This window comes from Beta vulgaris, chromosome 9, assembly GCF_026745355.1.
Source record: "Beta vulgaris subsp. vulgaris cultivar EL10 chromosome 9, EL10.2, whole genome shotgun sequence".
NCBI classification, from domain to species: Eukaryota; Viridiplantae; Streptophyta; class Magnoliopsida; order Caryophyllales; family Amaranthaceae; genus Beta; species Beta vulgaris.
The window spans coordinates 8,457,385-8,482,985 of NC_079210.1; the positions used below are offsets into that span (position 1 = coordinate 8,457,385).

General features: G+C 35.3%; 2 protein-coding genes across 2 annotated transcripts; both read left to right on the forward strand.

The window, feature by feature from the left end:
* The first annotated feature begins 3,919 nt into the window (after positions 1–3,919).
* Positions 3,920–5,113, forward strand: LOC104902943 (uncharacterized). Its single transcript, XM_010690883.2, has 2 exons — positions 3,920–4,248; positions 4,585–5,113. The coding sequence occupies exons 1-2, from the start codon at positions 3,920–3,922 to the stop codon at positions 5,111–5,113; spliced, it is 858 nt and encodes a 285-aa protein (XP_010689185.2).
* Positions 5,114–7,915: 2,802 nt separating this feature from the next.
* On the forward strand, positions 7,916–23,974 carry LOC104902910 (DNA ligase 1). Its single transcript, XM_010690850.4, has 17 exons — positions 7,916–9,003; positions 9,332–9,448; positions 9,718–9,819; positions 9,894–10,010; positions 12,806–13,036; positions 13,177–13,271; positions 14,387–14,474; positions 17,526–17,657; positions 18,837–18,949; positions 19,482–19,583; positions 21,199–21,260; positions 21,631–21,702; positions 21,798–21,871; positions 21,979–22,035; positions 22,332–22,409; positions 22,612–22,689; positions 23,410–23,974. The coding sequence occupies exons 1-17, from the start codon at positions 8,083–8,085 to the stop codon at positions 23,482–23,484; spliced, it is 2,514 nt and encodes an 837-aa protein (XP_010689152.3). The 5' UTR covers positions 7,916–8,082; the 3' UTR covers positions 23,485–23,974.
* The last annotated feature ends 1,627 nt before the right edge of the window (positions 23,975–25,601 follow it).

Here is a 25,601-nt window from a genome sequence, read left to right on the forward strand (position 1 = left end):
GTAAGAAATAAATATAAGTAATTAATTCGTGAAGTAAGCTAAGATAAATAAAACAAAGCATTATTGGCCAAAAACTTAACTTACAATGGCCTTATCTTAACTTGTCATAGTTGGTTCACTCATGTGATCTTATTCACTTGAAATTAACTAAAATTATTGGCTTATACTTAACTTATACTAGCTCTATTTTACAATATGTGCAACATATCACTAGTAGAAAATAACATCCTCGGATCCGTTTAAAATCGGAATTACTGATGCGATATGGGCCAGATCCATTTGAACCGGATGAAAATCAATTCTGGTTCCCAATAATAATCATATCAATTTTGTATGGATATAAATTTTTTTTTTAAAAAATAAATTTTGCAATAGCAATCATCCATAACCAAAAGCAAGAAATCAACCAAAAAGGTAATAAATCAGCAAAAATTATAGTCAAAGAAACCAAAATAAAAAGATACGAAATAATAAGAAAATTATAAACGAAAAAGCTCAAGCTAAAATTGGAAATTTGAATAGCAAAATATAAACGAACATCATGTTATAAACAAAATTAAAGACATTGTAGAAAAAATTAAATTTTAAAAAAAGGATTAAACAAACGAAATTACAATCACAAAGATGAAATATAAATACAAACTAATTATAAAACCCAAAATTAAAACGAAGCTCAAATTAAAAAAAAAATGAAACCTTATTTACATAGAAGAAACTAAAAATGAAACCTAGATTTGAAACTAATTAGACAAACAAAATTACTAACCCTAGATTTGAAAAGCTAATGGAGATGACTTCCACTTCTTCGTCTCTTTGTGTCTTCATTCTTCGCTTCCTCTTTTCGCACTCTTTGCGTTTTCCTTCTCTGCTTCGTCTTTGATAACAGTGGTTGGGAAGTCAATGGTTGTGGTTACTTTACAAAAGAGGTGAAATGGTGGCTATGGATTCAGGGAAGAGAGAAGACGAGAGAGATCGAAGAGGTTTAAAGGATGTATGAATGATCGATGAAGGATGAAGAAAGGGATGAAGACGGTTGTGAGCAACTGAGGATGGGTTTAGGGTTAGAGAGGGAGAACTGGTTAGGAGGATTGAGGGGGTTAGAGAGGGAGAACTGGTTAGGAGGATTGAGGGGGTTAGAGAGGGAGAACTGGTTAGGAGGATTGAGGGGGTTAGAGAGGGAGAGAATGACGTGTGAGAGGGGATCTAATAGGGTGAGAGGGAAAGTGAGATTAAGAGGAGGGTTTGTGTCATGGGCCTCGTGTTTTATGTTGGGCCAAGTGATCTAATCCATCCTCCCAACCATATCAGTTTGGTTTCTATAAATTGTGCGAAAAAATAGCTAATTAACAGATTCAGTTTTAGACCCTAATCGGATTAGTTAACTTTAGCTAATCTGATTTGGGACTAACCGGATAAGTTATCCTGTGTCAGTTCTGCTTTTTTCCACTAGTGTATTAACTTATGTGCAAGGCAATACACCACTTTAACCGTTAATATCAATTCATTATAGAAAATAACATAGCCAATCAGCCCTAGCCGGTTGGAGTATTGGGACAAAAGATTAGCCAACTTTTGTCATCATTTATTATTTCTTGGCCTTCTTATCTCTAATAAGCGCCCTAAGAAAAGGTGAGATTCAATTTACGATCGAAAAGGTTAGGAAGAGATTGTTTTTTGGAAAACAAAGTTTCTTTCTAAAGTAGGACGTTTAGTGCTCATTTATCCCACTCTTAACACCATCCCAAAACAATTATATGTAAGCAAATTTCTTCCCTTGTCTCTACTCACAATGACCTACTCGATAGGATCTGTAACAACTTTTTCTGAGGGAGATAAAGATGGTAAAAAGAAATGTTTGCACTTGGTTTCGAAGGATGCTTATTTTCTTCGTAAAACTATTAGAGGGTTAGGAATACACAATCATAGAACCTTAAAAAGGACCATTAATTTACGGCAAATATGGGGTGGAGAATGTGTCATGACCCTCTAGCTTGGCTCAAGAATGCATCAAATCTAAATATGTCCGATTCCACAAGAGTCACGAAATTAAATATGGGTCCAAATTTTGGTAAAGTGTAGGAAAAGGTTGGCATGTTCTTGAGTCTAGTTGTCAATGCAATATTGGCAATGGGGAGAGTGTTTCATTTTGAAATGATAATTGATTAGGTATCGGGAGTATTAGAAGCTTTGTCACGGTCCCCTTTCTCTAAGAGTTAGTAAGTATAATGTTAAAGATATTTGGAACGGTGGAAGTGGAATTGTGATTAACTTGTCTATTGAGTTACCCTTGCCATATTTGGAATAGGATTAGGAGCTGAAATTGACATGCCTTTCTCCATCCTCCTTTGCCATTAATAACATTTTTTTTTTCCTTAAGGAAAGCTTTTGCTTATTATGTGTCTAGTAAATTAGGAAAAAGTCTCACGCCTCATGATCATGAGACGAAAATCCTCACCCAAAATAATTTTCTCAAGCTCCTCTGACACAACCATATATCAACTCAAAGTATGTTCTTTTAAGGGAAAATTGCCCCTAACCCAATTTTTACTATTCTTTGTGATTCATTTAACAAAGATACCATCCACATACTTAGAGACAGTAATCATTCCCGAAACATTTAGGAGTGTACAAACATGAGTCCGGATTTTTTTTGCAGGAGACACTAACTCTTGGCTTCAAAAAAAAAAATCATCCCTCAAAAACTTTGTATAAACCATCAAGTATCATATTTCCTTTCATTTGCCACGAGTTATGGGTGGTTAGAAACAAAAAGAACACTTTGACGGAACCCCTCATCCTTCTCCTTTGTCTTTTATAAAGGAGGTTGTATTTCTTGCGTGTAATTTGTCTCGTCACCTCCCCCCAACAAAAAACCATGAATGAGTACATGAATTCTAGGCCGCCAAGCATCATCCTTCCCGTTGGGTCATTGTTAGTACGGATGCCTCCTTTGTAAACAACTATAAACCAATAGGTATTGCAGGTTGGATTTAGGACCATGGTGCCAGCTGAGTGGCAGGATTCTAAAGGAATACTTAAACGACTGATGTTCTTATGGTTGAGATAGTGGGGATTAATGAAGGACTTTGTTTAGAAAACATCTTGAGTACATCATTGTGCTCTCAGATTGTAGGAGGACAATAAATCTTATATTTGCAGATGTTATTATTATATACTCCCTCCGTCCTCTATTAGTTTACCCCTTTCTTTTGGTACAAAGTTTTAGGAGGAATAGTATTATGGGCCATACAAAGAGAGAGAAAAGATTATTATACTTAAAGTTGGATGTGTGGGTCAAGGAGAGATAGTGACAGCCAGCAATTGTTTATTTCCCCATTCACGTGTAATTTACCAAATTTTTTTGGAGGTGAAATATTGGCTCCAAAATTGAAGTTCCCGCCAGCACTAATATGAAGATTGCAATTCATTTAAAATTTAAAATTTTCACCTTGTTTCAAAATTTAAAAAAGCTACTCATGGATTGAAGACATCAGACATACCACTATATTTATGATCATTTATTACAAACCATAAAATTGGTTGCCATATTGACAAAATAGAAAGGAGAAGAAAAATTACAATCCTCCAAAGTAAAAGTTGAGGGGGAAAAAATACACAATGGGGTAGGGGGATGTGAAAATGTTTTTTTTTTGACCTCTCAGTAGTATAGTATCATCATTGAGATTGTGTGGGAATTCTGATTTTTGCTTCCAATAGGATTTGGGGAGTATTTTATTCAATCAGTATTAGAGGAAGAAGTTGTAAAATTTCATAGTTAGCCACTTCGATGAAATGGGTGACTTAATTAGCCTCCAGCAAATTCGGAGCGGCTATAGTTTTGATATACAAAAACTCCCTCTTCACTAAGAAACTAAATTCTCCAACCAAAATTTGGTTCCAAAAAAATTAGAAACCCCACATGGTCAGAGGACGAGAAAAAGAACTTACCAGTGAAGAGCGTAATCGTGCTTTTCACTTCATACTGGAGAACTCAGTTCGTAGCAAAGTCAAACGAGGTGGCATTAAAGATGCCCAAGTTAAATTCAACCTTTGCCGAAAGACAAATTACAACTTATGGAAAAGGGGACAGCAATGCAAGGTGAGAGGAGAAGTCTTCAATGTTGATGCCAAGAAGAAGGGAACATGTGGTCGGATAGGTTTTCGCCTCGATATCAACAGAGTGGCAGCAATACCGTTACATCAAAGAACAAACCTGAGAGCTCTTGCAAAAGCCATGGGAGCAGAGGGGTAGATGAGGGTGTGCAAGGAGCCCAACAGCACAAGGCCCCCAAAATATATTATTTTGAAAATTTTGCTTCATAATTGAAGAAATCACCCTTGTTTCCCACCCTTAATAAATTTGTCAATGATTTATCTTTATATTTTCAACTTTCCATCTTTAGAACTCTAACCTTACATCTTTATTTTCTATAAATTTAGGGGCCCAATTTTCATGTTAGAACCGGGTCCCCAAAATCTTCAAGACGGCCCTGCATGGGAGTATCCAGATCTTGCATCTTCAGGTTAGTCAAGCAAAACAAAATTCTTTCACATTCAAATGACTGATGATAATATAATGAATAGGCTTAAGTGGTGCATTGGTAATTTAAAAGAAGAAAGTTTGCATGAAAATCCAAAATTTAAGGAAATATACAACACAATCCATGTAGATGAGAAATGGTTTTACTTGGCAAAGGGCACCAAAAACTACTACATACTCCCCAAAGAAAAAACAGCCTACAAAACATGTAAAAGCAAGCGATTTATCGAGAAAGTAATGTTCCTTGCAGCAGTTGCAAGACCACGTTTTAGAGATGGAGTGTGCATATTTGATGGTAAAATAGGAATGTTTCCTTTTGTGCAAATGGTGGCAGCAAAGAGGAAAAGTGACAATAGGCCAAGGGGTACATTAGAGTTGAAGGCCATTAACAATGTCAACAAAAATGTATACAGAAGCATGATAGTAAATCAATTACTCCCTGCAATTAAAGAGAAGTGGCAATCATGGGATGAAGGACCAATTTACATCCAACAAGACAATGCTCGTGCACATATATCAAGTAATGATATTGAATTCAACACAACTGTAAATGCTCTAAACATGAATATTTAGTTGATCAATCAACCCCTAAACAACCCAGACATGAATATCTTAGACCTAGGTCTTTTTAGAGCAATCCAATCATTGAAGGATCAAACTGAAACAAGGAAATTTCAACAACTAGTCAAGGCATGCGAAGATGCTTTCAATGCATATGACCCCCATTCCTTAAACCATGTATTTCTAAGTTTGCAGTTATGCATGGTGGAATTAATGAAGGTGAAAGGTAGCAACGAATATGATCACGTCCACATCGGAAAGCAAGCATTAGAAAGGCAAGGGCGATTACCAATTACAATACCTGTCTCGTCAATTTTGGTGGAGGAGTGTATGGATTTTTTGCAAAATTGAGATGGCAAAATCAAGCAGAACCAAAATGTATCAAGCATGAATCATTTTGTAAAAGAATATCTTTTTGTATTTAAATTAGTGGAATTAGAAGTAAATAGCAAGACATATGACGAGTCTTATTTTGTGAGCATCATGGACATATTGTAAATCATCCATCAAGTTTGCATGGATAAATATTTTGTACTTAATGATAAAGTGTTGAGTTTTTAAATCAAGCATCATGACAGCAAGCATCTTGATAAGTCATGCATTTTAAATCAAGCACCATAACATCAGGTTGTAAGGAGTAATACCCAAAATGAACAACAGCTAACACACCAAAGTGACCAAACCAATATTACCAAACCACCTACTCATAATTTCAAGAAGTCATACATTCACCATATTGATACATAAGGAAAACAACGCTAAACATAAAAAAACAACACCATACATCAGGTTGTAACTAATACCAAAATAATCTTCCGATTCTTAGAATTAAAAAGAGAAGAAAGTCACCTATGTTTAATTAAGTGATTGCGAGTGGTAGAAATAAAGTAGGAGAGAGTTAGGGAGAGAGGAACCAAACCAAAATTTTCATTTCGTTTTTGGTGGCTTATATTTAGGAATCAAAACCTTCATTAGATCCTTCAAAAACGTTTCTGAGTTGAATACATAACGAGGTTTAGGATGACATTCCGGGGACCTCACGAATTTTGTTGATGATTCTCCAACTTCTTGCAGAAGATAGGTAGATCTAGGCAAAAAACTTGTTGAACCTATATCTTCACACTCTGTTCCAGGAACATCTTGCCATGAATCGAAGGAATCATCCACAACCTTGTTCTCTAATTGTGACTAGCTCAAATCATCATATTTACTTTTCTTTTCCTTGTGTTGTTGATTCTTTGAAGAATCTAACATTTTTATTCAATGCGAAGAGGGAGATTGAGAAATAGGGGAGGACGGAGATTGTGAGAAAATAAGAGTAAGAGAGAGAGATATGTGTGTGAGGAATGAATAAATTGAGGAGATGATGAAATTATCTGAGAGAATGAAAGAGCCTCCAAGGGAATATGTAGAGGAAGGCTCTAGATAGGATTAAATTTTGGCAGATGGAAGATGAGGAAATGGAGTAAATTGATGAGGATAATAAATTGACGGTAAGTGGTAGTTGAAAAGAAAGGGGGTGAATTTTCTTCAAAAAAAAGAAAGAGGGTGAATTGACTGTCAAAGAGCTGTTGGGAGAAAGGTGGGCCACCATTCACGTGTGAAAACTGAGAAACATAATAAAAATAAAGAGAGACAGAAAAACTTTAGCACAATACAAATAATAAAAAAATTAGTGGGCCCATTCCAAAAACAACAAAAAAAAAGAAAGGGATAAACTAATAAGGGACACCCTTAAAAGGAATAGGGGTAAACTAATAGAGGATGGAGGGAGTATATGATAACATCTATTACAATGTACTGAAAAATTACAGGGGATGCAAACATGAGTTCAAGGAAGCCAAGTTTGCATACGTGAGCGTGAGGGAAACAAGATGGCATACCTCCTTGCAAAATAAAGCAGAACTCTTAATAGAGATATGAATGTTGTTAGGGATTTGCCCCTCCCTCTAATGACTATAATGATATTATTATATTGCTTCAAATATTTATAGGCTGAAACCTTGTTTAAGTTTTATAATATGTCTTGTTCACCTAAAAAGGAAAAAACCAGCCCTAGCCCCTAGCCCCTAGCCCCTCCTAAAGAAAAATAGCCAATTAGCCAATTGTTTAGCATTCTAGTATTTTGGTAATGCATGCATTATGCTCCTAGGAGCACAATGAGAATTGTCCTCCCACAATACAAAATATAAAATTTATGAATATGAAAACGAACATTTTACTATTGAAATGGAACATTACAGAAATTCACTTATGAAAACGAACATTTTACTGCTGAAATGGAACATTACCAGAATTCATTTACGAAAATGAACATTTAAATTGTTCAAGTGGAACACTACTAGAATTCCATTACCTAAATAGAACATATGCTTATCAAATATAGAACGTATTTTTAGGGAAAATAGAACATATTTTTTTGTGAAAAATAAATTTAAAAGAATATTTTTTAAAATAGAATATTTGCTTATCGAAAATAGAACAATTTTCACAAAAATATAGAACATAATATTCTGTTGAAAAATAATCTTAAAACGAACATTTGTTGAAATAGAACGTTTGCTTATTAAAAATAGAACAATTTTTACGAAAAATAGAATATACTTTTTGTTAAAAAATATGTTTATAATAAATATTTGCTCATCGAAAATGGAACAAATTTACTGGATGCATGACGTGCACAATAAAATTTTCAGTATTTTGGTGTGTGAAGTGGCAACCCACATTCTTAGCCGGCGCCTAGACACATGTTCTTACATCCAAGTCCTTATTCCCGCCAATTTTTTTTTTCCTACTTCACCACCAAATTTTGGGCGTGTGTGTCTGTGTGACATGTTGAAAATTTCTTCTTCTTGCTTTCTCAGTCTTCGTCCACTCAACGCCACCACCACCACTTCAGTTTCTCTCTTCAAACTCAAACCCCTCTCTTTCTCTCTCCTCTCACACAAATTCCATTTTTTGCAATCTTGAAGCTTCGAGCTATGTCTTCTCCCCCCTCCGCTTTCGACGCTCTCATGTCCGGCGCGCGCAAAGCTGCTGCTTCTAAGAAGAAATCGGAAAACAACAACAATACTCCTTCTTCTTCTTCCCCAAGAAAACGAAAAAAAACCCTAGACCAATCTCCCCCCATTTCAGAAAACCCTAATTCCGTACCCCTAGAATCCAATTCGAAAGTAGAACTAGCTACCCAAAACAACGAATTGCAAAATCCAGCTGTTAAAAAATCTAAAAGTGATGGTGGTAATGTGGGTGATTTTGTTGCCAATTCGAAGAAAAAGCCAGCGGATTTGGAAAACCCTAATTCCACACCCCAAGAATCCAGTTCGATAGTGGAACCAGCTATCCAAAAAAACGAATTGCAGAACCCAGCTGTCAAAAAAGCTAAAAGTGATGGTGCTAATGTGGGTGAATTTGTTGCCAATTCGAAGAAAAAACCGGCGGATTCGGAAAACCTCAATTCCACACCCCAAGGATCCAATTCGATAGTGAAACCAGCTACCCAAAAAAATGAATTGCGAAACCCTTTTGCCAAGAAAGCTAAAGTTAGTATTAATGTGGATGAATTTGTTGCTAATTTGAAGAAGAAGCCGGCGAATTTCGACCCGAATTTGGCGGCTTGGTGGGAGGGTGGTGAGAAAGTTCCGTTTCTTTTTCTTGCCAAGGCATTTGATTTAATCAAAGGCGAGTCTGGTAGGATTGTGATCACTGATATTACTTGTAATCTGTTGAGGACTGTGATTGCAAAGACTCCTGAAGATCTTTTGGAGGTTGTTTATCTTTTGGCCAACAAGATTGCTCCTGGACATCAAGGTTTGGAACTCGGAATCGGAGATGCTTCGCTCATCAAGGCGCTTGCGGAGGCGTGTGGAGCTACTGAAACTGTTGTTAAGAAGTTGTATAAGGTAAATGGTTTGTAATTTAGTTGGTACTTGTTGTGTGGCAATGTATGACTATTAACCTGTTCAGTTTCTGGAGGATGAAAGTTAAGGTTGTTTTGAGGATTTGGTGATGTTTTAGAGATAGATATCATATGACCATCCTCCTTGTGATAGTTTGATAGTACGGCTAGGTTCGTTCCATCTCTTAGTGAATTCTTTATCGGATGCATGAAAGATGAATGGTTATGTACAAAAATAATCTTGGAAGAATAAATCCCTAGGAGGGTTTAACATTTTAGTAATTGGTGGTTCTTGTCTGATAATTGTAGTTGCTATTTTATTACATTGACAGGATTTAGGTGACTTGGGGGATGTCGCCAAAGAAATCCGTTCTAAGCAGAGTATGATGCGGCAACCTCCTCCACTGACCATCAATAAAGTTTTTAGTACTTTCCTGCTCATCGCTCAGGTGGAGTATTCATTGCTTATGTCATAGCAACAGTGTACATGCTCATTTCCTGATATAATAGTTTGACAGGAAAAATGAACTTTGTATTAGTTTTTGCTTTTGTCTATATTTCTCATTCTGATTTTGACTTTTGACATTTTTCATCAAACATTGGTTAAAACAAATGACAGAAGAACATAAGAAAGTAAGCTGAGATCTTTCGTTTGTCAGTGGTCTTTTCCCACCATCTTTGTAATCATCGTATGTTGCTTTGTTTGTCTTTCCTGTAGGCATCTGGAAAGGATAGTCAAGAAAGGAAAAAGAACTATATCAAGTCACTCCTTGTGGCTGCCAAAGATTGTGAACCTGTATATTTGATGCGGCTGCTTCAGGTTTTTGTTTAGTACTCATGCACAGTTTATTATTTATTTTTTGTTTCCTATACATCATTATCTTTATTTTACAGGCAAAATTGCGGATTAGTTTGGCAGAGAAAACTCTTCTTGTTGCCCTGGGGCAAGCTGCTGTATACTCCGAAGAGCACTCAAAGCCCCCGTCAAATATTCAATCTCCACTAGAAGAGGTAAATGGTGTTTGGATGAGATCTTAGATCAGCACTGAGCACCTTGTACGGCATAAAGATTGTCCTTCGGATTTGCTGATGATCTTTCTTGCTGTTGTGAATTCTTGTTGGTCCTTTGAGATAACCAGCTTCTATAAGTTAGTCGTGTGAACGATGTTAGAATTTTACTTAAGCCTAGATAATGCATTATGATCTGTTTTACGTCCACCCAAGGTCAAGCTGTTTGTTGAACAACCCGAGATTTTTTTTTTTTACAGAGTGGCTGTTTGAAAATACTAGTTATTACTTAGTGCTATAAGATAACTTCCCTTTGCACATTTATGGGTTAGTAAACGAAATCTTTTCAGCAATTCTTTACTCTCTGTTAAGTCTGTTTCCCAAAATTTTGGTTACTCGTTGCAAATACAGAAAAATAAACATGCAATTATTGCATTTTTAAACACATTAACTATTACATTCCTCCCTTGTCAAAGATCTTCCCTGTTACTGTAGCAACACATTCCAAGGAAAAAAGAAGAATTAGTCCAATGTGAATCCTTGTTAAACTATTTGGAAGGAGAGAGGAAGTTCGAGAAAAACCTGGGTGTACTTAATGGTTTAAGTGAGCCCCCTCAATGGAAAAAGGGTGGGCAAAAACGACCAAATAGTTACCAAAAAATGGAATAAAGCAAACTAGGGAGATCCTTAGGGATCAAATTGAAACAGAAAGAGGGAATATTTTTAAGGAGGGAGGGAGTATATGATACTCCCTTCATCTCTATTTGTTAGTCCCACTTCACATTTCCACACAAATCAAGGATTAAGGTACAAGAGTAAGTGGAGTCATATTGGTGGCTTTTGTGACGTTACTCCACAAGTGCCAAATTATTGTTATGGCCCTTGCCTTTAGGCCCTTGACTCCTTGTCTTTGTCTTAGATGTGATTGCATAAGATTATCAGTTCCCATTTTCATTCAGCTAATGGGGTCAAGTAGGAAGAGCTTCAACTTCAGTTATAACTGCTTAAAAGATGAACTTTTCAAGAATGAACATGGAATTTTAGTACCTCTGGTGCACTTGCCTACTAAATTTTCCAAGAGTACATGTGTTGCATCCAAGAACTTAAGAATGCTATTTGACTTTCTGTAAACTTTATCAGCCATGGGGTGGTATTGATTGGGGAAGAAATACTCAGTTTTGTCTTCAAACATGTTTATAGTTTGTTCTGGTTGTCTAGAAGAGGAGCAGGTGAGAAGTGATGACTGATATTTTTATATCAAGTTTCTCCAGTAGAAGGATTCTGTATCACTATTTTCTCCTCTTTTGCTTTTTCTTTCGGTTTCATCTTCTACGATGGTTTATAGTAGCTCACCTAAGAACTCTAATATATGTACTTATGTGTAGAATATTTGTGGACTTAAAGTTCTGCACTAAGTGATTGTGTAGCTTATTATTGCATCTTGAATAGCTTATTTATTTATTTATTTTTATTTTCCATTCTTTATCTTCATGGCTCAAATTTTGGACCATGCATACATTTTTTTAAGGAAAACTCAGGCTTTGTTTGATTTGTGGTATGTCAGTGTGTCACGTAATAAGTTCCCCTGGCAATCAATGAATCTGTGGATCTATTTTGTTTGTTGTGCTGCTAGTAAGATACCATCCTATAGTTACACTTCCCTAGTTTCTTTATAATTCAAGAAAGAGAAGGGTTCAGAATATGTTTGTTTATATGGGTTTTAAAGGTCTGATGAGAATTATGGACCAATAGCAGAGGGTTATTAATTTCAATTGTGTGACACATGATATGTTTGAAACTAGTTTGTTTTGATGGTCAAATGTAAGTATTTGGTTTTGGTGTCGCCTGCCGTCTGAATTTCAGTGTCTTGGTGATCTCAGGCTATCATGATCTTTGGGGGCACAATACTACTATTTTGTAGCTTGTATGATATGATAGTCAATATTATACGATGGTGTTTTTTAAACTGGTTTTGACAAGAATTTAGTAAGTATACTGCACAGTTAGTTTCAATGGATGATTTGATTTATCGATGGTCAACTATAAAAGAGACCTTGGTTTTTCAATCAGCTCTCTCAAATCTGTATGGAGGGAGTATAACTGAAATAACACAGTGGTAACAACTAACAACTAACAACTCAACTTTGAGACTAGTGGTAATGCACTATCTATAGTCTGGGTTTCTAAAGAGGTTCCTTTGATGAGTTTCTTAATATCTCTCTGACACTGTAAATGGATTTTCCCCTCCCTCCCACTGGTAAGAGCGGTAATATTCTTTCTTTGGTGTTTGTTAGCGGTTTACCTGTCTTGGTTTGTGCTTGCCATTATGACTTCTCAAGAGAATATTGTCTCTTTTCTTCATACATACTCAAGTGCAGTCTCCTAATATATTTGCACTTTTCCTTGAATTTCATGCTTGCATTTCCATTTGCGTTACCGTGGATCAATAATTTGGAGGAATGCTAACCAGTTCTTCCATAACTCTGTTTTGAATCTTTTGATATCTTTTTGATCGAGAATTTTATCTAGACTGCTAACTTTTATTCATGGTAAACTCTGAAAGTCCTGTAGATATGGGCTTTTGTAATTATGGAAAAAGCTACATGTTTTGGTTTTTATGAATTATGATAAGCTCACTTGCTAGATTATGGTTTCTTGACGTGCTTGATGGTTGTGTTTAGCATGTCCCATAGACTTTGTTTTTGCAAACTGATTAATGCTCTTTGATTTATAAGTTTTAGATGCTTTTCATCTACTGTCACACTATCCTCTTAAAAATTCTAATGTGGCTGTAACAGGCTGGAAAGATTGTCAAGCAAGTATACTCCGTGATTCCTGTGTATGATAAAATAATCCCTGCCCTTCTCAGTGATGGTGTATGGAATCTATCAAAGACCTGTAACTTTGCACCAGGTATTCCTATAGGACCTATGCTAGCAAAGCCAACAAATGGAGTTTCGGAGATTATTGATAAATTTCAAGATATGGTATTTACTTGTGAGTACAAGTATGATGGAGAACGTGCTCAAGTAATTTCTATCTACCTTTTTATTTTCGCTGATTACTTTAGGTATATTATGTTGCTACTATTTCCTTTCTCGATGCCAGGGTCTGAGAAAACGTGCTGAAATATGTCTTTTCTTAATTCTTTTTTCTTTGTCAAATGCAGATTCATTTCATGGAGGATGGCTCTGTTGAGATATACAGCCGAAATGCTGAACGGAACACGGGGAAGTATCCTGATGTTGTAGCTGCACTTCCCAGGTACTCTTAGCAAATTCTCTCTTTCTGATAGTCACTGACTTTTAGACTGAACTTTCATGGGGATGTGGGCAACAAGGCTATGTGGTAACTATTAATTTATCGGGATGCTCTTTTGAACTTCTTATTCGCTGATATATGAGTGGGTGATGTTGCTGGTACTGCAGACATTGGATTCTTTGTTCTTATTTGAACACTCATGATAGTGGAAGGGAAAACAGAAGAAAGGGTTTGGAAGCAGATATATTTAAGTGTAGGACTTATAGGAAGAAATAAACAATAACATGTATTGCTGCATTTTTTTGTCAACTTTGCTGATGAAATCCAGGCTTTAAGTTCTTGGCACCTCAACATAATGCTGGAATCACTGGCTGGTGTTTGACTGTTTTGACTCAGCCTCTATCAGCTAGTACTTAGTACTCCCTCCGTCTCAGAATAGTTTGAACACTTTTTTTTTGTTTGTCCTAAATTAGTTTGATCACTTCCATTTTTGGCATGGTCCCATTTTTATTATATTAGTTTTCTACTTTTCTTACACACCATTGGCCCACACTCTATCTCTATCTCTATCAATAAAAAGAAGACCCAACTTTCTTTCTCATTCAATAAATAAATGCCCTGCCAACTCCTATCTAACTTTTTATAGAATAACATTTGATAACCACACTACAACTTATCACCTTACATTATGTGTCCAAACAAATGTCAGATAATCCTGGGACGGATATGGATATTGTATCATTTGGTGCTCTAATCGCTTTGTGTGCCTTCTTAGTTCTATGATTCTTTAGGACTACCTTGTGTAGCAGCTTAGGATTTTATCTTCAGATATTTTCTTTGCTTGGAATTCCAAGTTCTATATGAATGTTCCATCTTGCTCTACTTCTATTATGATTGTAAACTGGTCTTTTCTTTTACTCATTGCTTCACGGCAATAATTAAATTGACATATAAGGTTTATTATTTCAAACATGTTTGGCAATTCCCTGAAGTTTAATTATGATGATTTCGAGTTTTTGTGAGTTGTGATGACTTGCAGTCTTGCTAACAGGTCTTGTAATTTTTCATTTGAGCTTGTCCTAAGAATCTTCAATCTGCTTTTCTCTGTCATTTTCCAGGTTCAAGAAGCCATCTGTACATTCTTTTGTTTTGGACTGTGAAATTGTTGCTTATGATCGTGAGAAGCAGAAGATTCTTCCGTTTCAGGTACTGGATGTTTGGATTTGAATTTCATGCATTTGTTCTCATATGGCAGCCTTCTTCATCAGAAGATGAATTAATAATACAGGATTTAGAATAGCTGCTATATTGCAGATGGTGGAGACTATAGCTGCCAAACTCTTTTATTCTATCTGTTGGATTCATGCTTATGGAAATCTTGAATTTAATCAACAAAAATTAATTTTTCTCTAAAACAACAGTTTTGTGTAGTTCAGTCAGCTCCTGTAAAACAATTTCACTCAGTAGAAATCAGGGGAAGAAATGAGGGCCTGAGTGAAAAACTTGAAGCTTCTATTCTATTTTATCTCACCGGGAAGACTTGATGAACATTAGAGTGCAATTAGTGAAGGACATTTTGGTTCAATCCTGTACTCCTCCGAGAACAGAGACATTTTATGGAAGACAAGAAAAGTGTATGTTAGGAGTGGAGCAGAGGCTTTTAAACTAGAAATTAATGAAAGAAAAACGTATACCAATTATGATGCACTCTGTCAGACACTTCTGTTTTGATTTATTTGCCTCAACACTTGTATTGGGAACAAGTGAACAATTTATAAATAAATTTAGGGAAATTATATGAGGTAATTTTGACAATTGGGCCTTTTTTGTAGAATGATCCTTTCTGATTCTCTCTTGAGACGAAATTGCCAATCTTTGGGGTCAAGCAATAGTGATGATTGTACAGATGGGGTACTTATTTCAGGTGAAATGCTAATAATTCATCACAGATGATCTGAAGTATAAATCAGTAAGCTAGCTAATGAAACTAAATTCATGGGAAATGCCAAGTGTTTGCACAAATAAAATGCTAAGAGCGATAACAATTCATTGAGGTGGAGAAAAAGTACAGAAAAAGTACAGAGACAAACCACCGCCACAGAGCCGCCATCAGCAATAGTTGCAACAAATCTAGTCTACTTATGGAGAGAGTGGGAGGCAGCAGGACCTGACGGCGTTCATGGCTGGGTGGACTTAGTGGGGGATTCTGGCACTACTTTTGTCGGAGATTATACGAGAACGATGGATGGGGCTTCACACACAAACTATATTCTGAGTTCGTTCTTGCTAGTTTGATTTCGAAACTGTCCCTGGAGTTTAAGATTCAGAGAAGAGAGGGGGGAGAAGCTGAAGAACAAGAGAGAGAAACTCAAGAACAAGGGAGAGAAAGAAGAGAGAGAGAGAGATCTATTATAAATTTTTTTGATTGTGAAATATCAAATAGTTAACACCATTAGGTACTGTCAATTTTAATGACGTTTTACAAGTTTGGGGTTACTAGAGATAGGCGTGCAAATGTGAGAGTTAATCTAGAAGAAGCCTGAATATCACAGTTCATGTAATTTCCCATTAATCTATGCTTAGAGGTACATTATGCAATTAAGGTATCATTTTAGAATAAATGGAAGCTCCAAACAGAACAATTAAGTAATGCTAAAAGCTGTGAATTTGATTAGCTTTCATAACATTTGTAGTTGAGGACATCAATGCATAAATTTATGCTATAATATAAAATATATAGAGTGTTATTCTGAATTTTTGCTTCGTGAAAATAAATCACTTGACAAAATTTTATTTGGTCAAATATGGGACTGTTTTCTGTACTTCTCATGAAATACGGCCTTAATTCTCTCTATCTAGAGATCTTATATGACACCCTTTAACCTGTTTTTAGATCATGCCTAGTAGTGTCTCGTGAGTCTCGTCGTTGTTTTGACTACCTGACGTAACTGGTCTTTATTTATGCTTCTAAACTAATATACAAGGCTATGAACATGGTTGAATAACAACCTGGTAAACTTTTTTTATATTATCACCACTTTGGACTTGTTATTTTTAATCACCTACTTCCTCCTTTCTTATTTACTTGCAACACTTACTATTTTTGGTTGTTTCAATTTACTTGCAACATTACCTTTTTTGGATTCTTTTTCTCTTTCTCTCTCCTCATCACATGGGCCACCTTTTTTCCCCACTCTATCTCTCTCTCTCTCTCTCTCTCTCCTCACCTAAATTATTGTGCTAACCCGCCCCTTGTTGCAATAAATTAGAACGGAGAAAGTATATATTAAGTCCAGATGAACCTTATTCTCTGTTACCCGGACTCGGCAAATTTTGCCATATACCGGTGTCGGTACGACACGACACCGACACCGGTACGAAATACGTGTCGGATCCGGCAAAGTTCACTCGGACACGGCGGCTCTAAACCCTAGATTCACAAACCCTAGAGTTCGAAGAGGAGAAGAGAAGAAAAGAAGAAGAGGAGAAAAGGAAAAGGCGATAACTCACCTTGACTCGACGACCGGAGCTTCAAACTCGCCGGTCTTCACTTCAAACTCGCCGGTCTTCACTTCTCTTCCTTCTCTCTCTTCAAACTCGTGTTCTGTACTTCTGTCCTTTGGTTTTCATCTTTTCTCTTTCTTTTTCTTTTTCTCACAAGTCCACGTGACTTTACTTTGTGCCTTTTCTTTTCTTTTTTTCTTTTTTATTTTCCTTCTCTCCTTTCTTTTTTCTGTTCTACTACTTTCTTTTCTTAAAACATTTTTTTTTCTTCTTAACCTATGGCTAAGTTGTTCTATTTATAATATATTAATTTTATTAATATATTATTTTATTAATATATTATAAATAGACAATTATAAAATATAAATTAGCTAATTAATTATTAAATTTTATATTATAAAATATTATTTTCGCGTACCCGTACCTGTGTCCAAATTTCGGACAGAGTCCCCGTGTCCTGATTTTTTGGAATTGCCGTACCCGACACTCGGATCCGTACCCATATCGGACACTCCTAGCCGAGTCCAGGTAACATAGACCTTATTTGCCTATTCCATCACAATATAAAGTGACTGGAAACACAATCACATGCTACTATGTATCATAGCACTATGTACGATGCCTCAATTTCAAATGGATTATGTCTGATGCTTATGATTGCTATCATCAATTTTCTTGTCACTCTTTTCCCTGTATTAAGTGGTTAGTTTTATGTGTTGCTTAATTCTGCTACTAAATTGGCAATATTGTTAGATACTTAGCACCCGAGCTCGCAAAAATGTTGCAATAAGCGACATAAAGGTTGAAGTTTGTGTTTTCGCTTTCGACTTATTGTATTTGAATGGTGAAGCACTTCTCCAGGAGCAGCTTAATGTTCGCAGAAAGGTAATCACATGGTGTGCTTCTTGTCTTTCCATACATATTTTCTTTTCCTCTATTATTTATTACTGTATGTGTGCTTTGTTTAATTTACGTAATGAGGACTGTGATAAAGTTTTATGTAAGTTTTGTAACATCTATGGTCATCAAATGAGGATTTGGTTACTTTGTAAAGTGGACAAAGTTTTTGAAGAAAAGTTAGCTGCTACATACTAAGATTAACTCCTTGTTTGAAGTATGTTGGGTGATGAATTCCCCTACTTCTGACTTCTTAGTTCTTAAACTTGGGGTATCTGAAAAGCAACAGTTTAATTGTGATAGAATTTTGTATACAATAACCAAGCATCAATAGACTAAAATGTACTCCCAGACTTTATTTTCCATTTTTCTTAAGGTGCTCAAAACAAAAACCAATAGCAATAAGGAAGGCTGCCTGGATTGATATTCTACCTTGGAATGATCGATGGGGTTTGGATCGGATTGGTAAAATCGGATTTTAGGATCGTAACACCCTACTAAATAATGAAAATACTAATACATAAATGCAACAATTGCAATTTCATAGTTTCCAATGCATGAGTTTGACTATTAATATCATCACTTATGTGTTACTAAAAATTAGGAAAATTTGATATTTGAAATTTACACATTGACATACTCTAATGAGATTGCACATTACTATTTTTTTTCCTATATAATGGTGACAATTCGTGGTCAAAGTTTATAAAGTTTGACCTTGAAATAATAAGCATTGCATGAATTATAGAATGGAGGTCTGCTATAATATGATAGAAACCTTGTCTTTCAAGCAACTAAAATATTAAAAATAATTGATTTGCTATGTGAATCTAAGATGAGCATGACACAAGGGTCTTCGATCTTAAAAACCTTTCACTCCAGAAGGACATTAAGGGAAAAGTAAGTAAGATAGTGTTGCAGATCCTTTCTTGTGATAACGCATGAACCACAAAGGTTTGCTCAGGCAAAGTTCACGAATCTCATAGATATCTGATCAGTAGATTTTACAAAAAGCCTTATTGTTATGAGATTAGTTTATTGAGGTTATCTCTTTCTATATTTACTTTGAAGAGCTCTGAGCCTCTGAGTTGGTGATAGTCGTGCGTTTCTGCTCTCCTAAGTCCTAATATCTGGGTTCTGAATCTATCTTCACTCGATGTACTGCAGCATCTCTATGGTTCTTTTGAGGAAGAACCTGGTTTTTTTCAGCTGGCTACAACGCTCGAGTCTAATGATCTTGAGGAGATACAAAAGTTTCTTGATGCTGCTGTTAATGCCAGGTAATTTCCTTCCTGCAACTTTTTGAAGACAATCCGTAGACAAGAAATGTGAATTTGAGCTCTTGGTTCCGTGAAAGGCTTAAAGACTAAAAAGATGACCCCAATTTTCCTCTGGCAGAAGAGAATAGGTACTATATGCGTACATATTCTGATATAGATCTCTCCTATGACCTTAGCTATGGCTCCTTTTCCTAGTGGAAGGTTCTTGTTGCAGTCTGTTTGCAGTTGATACTTCACTTATGAATATTGCTTTTAGTTCTTCTATGCTATCTTTGAGTCGGTCCAGGCTATGACTTTATTTATGTGATTGTCCTTCTAATTAAGTTGAACTAAGAGTATTCGTTATTGCGGGATAACTCCTACTGACTACTCAGAGTTCTATCTTGTCATTTCTTCATGATGCATTTGGGGCTTCTATGCTTCATATTGACTGTAGAAGTTAAAAGCAGTCTGGTTCTATTTGGTTTGTCCATTAATACTGCTACATTTGTCTCTTTTTTGGTCGTCCAACTCCTTTTCTTCCCTTTTGCAGTTGTGAGGGGTTGATCATCAAAACATTGGAAAAGGAGGCCACCTATGAGCCTTCAAAGCGCTCTAACAACTGGCTTAAATTGAAAAAGGATTACATGGACAGGTAAAAAACATGGCTTTTTGCTTAATGGGGTATCCATCCTCCATTCGCTATCCTCACTGACTTTCTTAAAATTTATAGATCGTTATTATGGATGGTTTCCTCGTAGATTTTAGTAATTACTTCTACTGGAACTATTCTTGTTACACTGGATTATAGCTGTCTTCAATAAGCCCATTTCTGCTACCTGAAAGCTAAAATGGAGCATATGAAGTAGTTTATTTCTTTAGACGTGTTCTTAAAAATAGCTGAAAACAGTTTAAATGAGCTGAAATAAAAAAATTCATGGAGTAGCGTTTATAAGTGCAGTTAGCTTCCCAATCTTTTTCCATGTATTGACCTCCTTTATCCCCTCTCCCATCTACCTCAAAAAATCCCACACATTAGTAAAAAAACATTTAATGGGAAAATCCCTTCAAATTAACAACAAAAGAAAGAAGCAACTTCAGATATAAGTCATGAATTATTATGCGGCAGTAAACAAAAATGAGAAAAATCTGACAACTTTAACCCATACAAGAGCCACTGTAAAGAAAAGGGTCAGGGCAAATGAAATAGTCATATAATCTACTATCTATCTTTAAGGCTTAAGCACTCATCAGAAAGTCTGCAGAATGTTCGTAAACACTATGGCCTTTTTAGTAAAGAGATGTTTAGGGAAAAATTAGAGGTATGAACTCATATTAGAGGATATGACTAGTCAATCCTCTAATGTGAGTGTTTGGTAAAGAGAGGTTTGAAATAGCTGATTGAGCTCAAAAAGCTCTTTTTGAAAAAGTTGAGGGAGAGAGCTTTTTGACATTAGAGGTTTGAGAATGACTGGGGTAAATTACATATATGTCCTAAAATTCTCGAATATTACATTTATAGACAATAACAACATTTGTAGACAATAAAAAGTACAATAATTAAATTATGTACATGTCATTATTGGTCATTTTATACAATAAAGTAGTAATTAGCTATCAGCTACTTACCAAATACCTTTATACAAAGAGCTAATACATTTAGCTAGTCAAACCAGCTAATAAAGAGCTAATACATTTAGCTAATCAGACCAGCTAATAGCTATTAGCTAATTAATAACTAACAACTATTACTTACCCGATAATGGCCAAAGAAAGCCTATACTAGTGTGGTAGGAGACAATAGATCAGTGGTAAGGTACCACAGATCTATGAACCCCGCCAATCGGGTTATTGATTGATAAGAAAAACACTTTGTGTTTCAAGTCCTCACATCCTTTCGTCTATTAAAACTCATATATAGAAGTGATAATATATTAATATTTATATAAATGCAATCAGTTGCTACCAACTTTTCTCCTAGTTTTTTGCAACGTAGCCTTGAATGAAATTTGACCTTAAGTAGGACAGAACCTTGGAGAGAAACATTTACCAGTAGTCAAAATGGGTTACTACAAAGTTTTAACGGAACATAAATAACCAGGAGAGGAATTGGATAGTGGGTAATTTAGCTAGCAATTGAATCTGCATCAAAGTTTATGGTTCTCTTTTTCCTCTCCTCCTCTCGGCCATCCATCTGTCTTTCTCCTTGTTTCTACTCCCCTTTGTCCTCATCTTTTTTAAAATATTATGTTTATATATTCTTTTGGCAGTGTTGGGGACTCTCTAGATCTGGTGCCTATTGGAGCATTCCATGGTCGTGGGAAACGAACAGGTAGAGACTGCATTCTATTTTCCTGCTCTGCTTATTGCCATATCAAGTATACCAATGAGATATCCCCTGCCCTGTATACACTTCCTCCAGGCTTTAGTCATATTTTACTTGTTTTGCGGAACATGTCCCTAGGTGTGAGTCTCAGCTAAATGACTCCACTAATATTATTCGATTAGTAAGTGGCGGTGAATTTAATCTACAGCGTCATTGTACGTTTATGTATCCTTCTTGTTGGCTGTTTCCTATCTGGAAGATATCATTTTGTAGTGACCATATGTTTTTTGCATATTTATTACTTTCCAAAAATTATTGCAAATCCATGCTTATTTCTGCCTAGGCCTGGGCCATCTTATCAAAATTTAATTTGCAGGTGTTTATGGTGCTTTTCTCCTTGCTTGTTATGACAGTAACAATGAAGAGTTCCAGACCATATGCAAAATCGGTAATGGCTTTATGTTGATTTGTGGCTACTCTATGTTGTCTTTGTGTATTGCTTTTTCATCATGTATGTATTCGCTGGACATTCTTCTGTCATAGGTACTGGTTTCTCTGAGGTGGTGCTTGAAGAACGTTCTTCCAGTCTTCGTTCTCAAGTGATTCCCAATCCGAAGGTCCTCATTTGTCTCTTTATTACTTCCTGTTCTCTGTCTTTTAGAATTTTTCTAGTCGAGAGTACTTGGAATTATACATACTAATTTTATGAATTTGATGTGCTCAGTCATACTATCGATATGGAGATACCCTTAAACCAGATGTCTGGTTTGAGCCCTCTGAGGTAAATTTTTGAACATTGGGTCCTTCCATTTACTTTTTCCCCTTAACTGTAGACCCGTTTTCTAGTAGCCCTCATTGAATGGTACTTTTATCATTTTATATACAAAGATGATTGCATTATTGTGATCAATAAGAACTTCTAGTCTCTAGTTACCTCCTGTTTCTTGATCTAACTAGAGCGTATTTCTTAGTTATGAATAAACTGGTCCATATGCAATCCTAGACAGAGGCTAAATCTTCTGCTAGCTGATATGTACTAGTAGGTGGTGGTTAATGAGCATAGTTTGTTCTCTGCAGGTGTGGGAGGTCAAAGCAGCTGACTTGACTATTAGTCCTGTTCACCGAGCTGCAGTTGGTGAAGTAGATTCTGACAAGGTTTGCATTTGGTATTTTATATTATATGTTTCATCTTCTTCCTCGTCTCTGTTGCATGTTTAGGAAGTACGACACTTATTTAACCACTTCCACTTTGTTCAATATCCAGTCAGTCCATGAGTTCCAGTTTAACTACATTTTCCAATCCTAATATCCGTGAGCCCTTCTCGTTTTAATTTCATCCTTCATGTCATGTACACAGGGAATTTCACTTCGATTTCCACGTTTGCTTCGTATTAGAGAGGACAAAGCTCCAGAGGATGCCACATCATCTGATCAGGTGAAGTAGTCGATCTTCATTATTTTGTTCTAGTTGAGTTTTCAGTTTTCAGGGTATACCCTTTCCAATTTTTATTAGTTTACTCACTTCTTTGGGCACAAAGTTTTAGAAGAAATATGTATGCGGGTCTTGAAAGGGGAAGAGAAAGTATTAATTTATACATAGTGCGTTGAAGTTAATGTTGTGAGCCAAGAGAACTAGAGTGAGAAGGTAAAGATAATAATATAAAATTGGTAAGACCATTCCAAAAATAGAAAAAAGAAGTGGGTAAACTAACAAATGACGACCTAAAAAGGAAAGTGGGTAAACTAAACCAAAGAGAGTACATATTATAAATATGACCTATCAGCTTGTTTGGTAGTGGGTAAAAATGATGGTCATGGTAATAAATTTCTATGTCATTTTGTAAAGTAGGTACGTTGTCAATACCCATGGTAATGAAAATTATACATAAGCATGTGTTTTTCTTTGTATATATATATTCATTACCACTCAATCTGACTTCTAAAGTGTTTTTGGATGGCCGTGAAAGTTTGTGAAATATTGGGGATGAGCAAACATTACCATGGTCCATAGACGTTGGTATGAGAATGATCACAAAGTTACCTATACGTTCATATTCATAACCATCATTTAATCGACTACCAAATAGGCCCTAAGAATTCTCGATGGATGACCCTTTAGTGCTTGGTTTGATCGTTGCTTTGAGATTTCTTTCAGGTGGCAGAAATGTACCGTTCTCAAGCAAACAATCCGCACCGTAAAAGTAAAAATGATTTGGAAGAAGAGGACTGATACCCTGTTCCATTTCATTTATAATGGAGCAAGTCTTCTGTTTGAAACTAATCCTGTTTCATGAGCATCTTGTTGGGGACTCATAAAGATCAAGGCGTAATCGTGGTTCAATTGCATCAAGTTGCTCAGACGTCGTTGAGTGGCAACACGTAAAACAGAGCCAATTTACAGCAAATTGGACAACCATTTGCTCAATTTTTGAAGATGCCTGGTAAAATATACCAAAATATGGATCTACAAAACAAAAAAAAAGATGATGAGATGTTGGGGCTTAGTTAGTTGTAGGCTTGTAGGCTTGTAGCAGTATGTGTACTCTTCGGTATTACCAACCTTTTCATCTTTCTGTGTTTGTATGAATTTTTAGCTGATGAGGGAATGTATATACTTTTCAATTGTATCAAATGGGTTGCTCTCTGTACCTATTATGAATCTTGTTCATCAATCAGTAATAAAACCTTTCTAGCATTTAATTGGATACTTTAATTGTTTATGTGTTCCTCGCATAGTTATATTATTAATTTTAATGATCTAAACCTTTCTCTCGGGGAAACCTTTTGTTATGTAAGGTTGACCTTCCTTACACCTTGTTTTAACAATTTCTTTATGGAGGAAAAAGTGAGCAGTGCATTAATCTAAAGACAAAATGTCCATAAGTATATACAGAGCTACATTACGAGAATAATGGTTCTCCCAATATTGTTCAATGCTAAAGGGAACTACTCTAGCAAGATTATGGGCAACAAAATTTCCATCTCTTTTGACATTAACGAAACTAATCAAATTAAAAACATTACACAAAGAAAGAACATCTCCTAAAATGTAATCCAAGTCCGAAAAGGAGAGGGCCTCATTTGTCAGCCTTTTGGTCACCACATGTGAATCTAAGGCTATGTTTAGTTCACCTGAAATTTTCTGATCTGAACTTATTAGATTTGATCTGAACTTATTATTTCTGATCTGAACTGATCTGATCTGATCTGATTTACAAGATCTTATCTTTTATAAAAATATATTATTACTATTATGTTATTACTTTGTAATTCATTATTATGCAATATACATTATAAGATCTTCTTTATAGTATTACTATTATTATCATTTTATTTCTATTACAACTTTTGCACAACTTTTATTAATAATAATAATTATTATTATTATCATTATTATAAGAACAACAACAATTATAATCATAATAATAATTATTATTATTACTAAAAATAATTATATAACCCAAGTCATTAATTTATAAGAGCACTTATATAATGTTTCACACTTTCCCTTAAAAAAAAAATTTCACATTTGAGAACTCGGCAGGCTCAACTCTTTTTTTTTTTTTATATAAAATAAAATAAGATATACAAACAACTATGACTTGTGCAAAAAAGAAATAAATAGCGTGCAACTTCAAATAGCTAGAGAGATTTGGAATTCGGTAGGAAGAGGTATACCGAATCTAAATTTATAATTTGTATCTCACACTTAGCTTATTTTGAAATGTAATCAAAACTTAGTAGTTTCGTTGTCATGAATTTGAGCTATCATATTTTATATATTTCTTATTTTTGCGTCAATCTTATGTTCTTAACACGTGTCTTTTAATTTTCTATTATTTAATAACAACAAAATAACTTAATATAATGATAACAACGACATTTATAATGGTAACAACAAGATTACTAATAATTACCAATATTAATAATTAATAATTACAACAACAACAATAATAATCCTTTTAAACAAATGTACTAGTAAATAATAATACTCCCTTTGTATTTTTTTATATTTCTCACTTAGAATCTTGACACTATTCACAATTAGAGAGAATCTTTTAGATTTTTCTCAATATATAAGAAAAAATATAGTCATGTGGGGTCTTGTTTGATTCGTCTCAATGAGTACTTTATTAATATTCAATTATTATAATTTTTGCTAATATGTAATGAAAGATACTTAATAGTAACAGTGAGTTTTTAAATATAAGCATGATCTGATCTGAACTTATTTTTCCTGATCTGATCTGATCTGATTAATTATGAAATAAGCAAAAATAAGGTGAACTGAACATAGCCTAACTCGATCAAAACATCCACTAGTCCATGAGCCTTAGCCATTCGAAC

What these genes read in the sequence shown, in the direction of transcription:
- LOC104902910 (XM_010690850.4), top strand. Translation starts at nt 8,083, where the DNA reads ATGTCTTCTCCCCCCTCCGCTTTCGACGCTCTCATGTCCGGCGCGCGC. An exon ending in TTGTTAAGAAGTTGTATAAG is followed by an intron (nt 9,004 to 9,331) that starts GTAAATGGTTTG and finishes TTACATTGACAG; the next exon opens with GATTTAGGTGACTTGGGGGA. An exon ending in TCTGGTTTGAGCCCTCTGAG is followed by an intron (nt 22,036 to 22,331) that starts GTAAATTTTTGA and finishes TGTTCTCTGCAG; the next exon opens with GTGTGGGAGGTCAAAGCAGC.
- LOC104902943 (XM_010690883.2), top strand. Translation starts at nt 3,920, where the DNA reads ATGGTCAGAGGACGAGAAAAAGAACTTACCAGTGAAGAGCGTAATCGT. An exon ending in AAAGCCATGGGAGCAGAGGG is followed by an intron (nt 4,249 to 4,584) that starts GTAGATGAGGGT and finishes TATAATGAATAG; the next exon opens with GCTTAAGTGGTGCATTGGTA.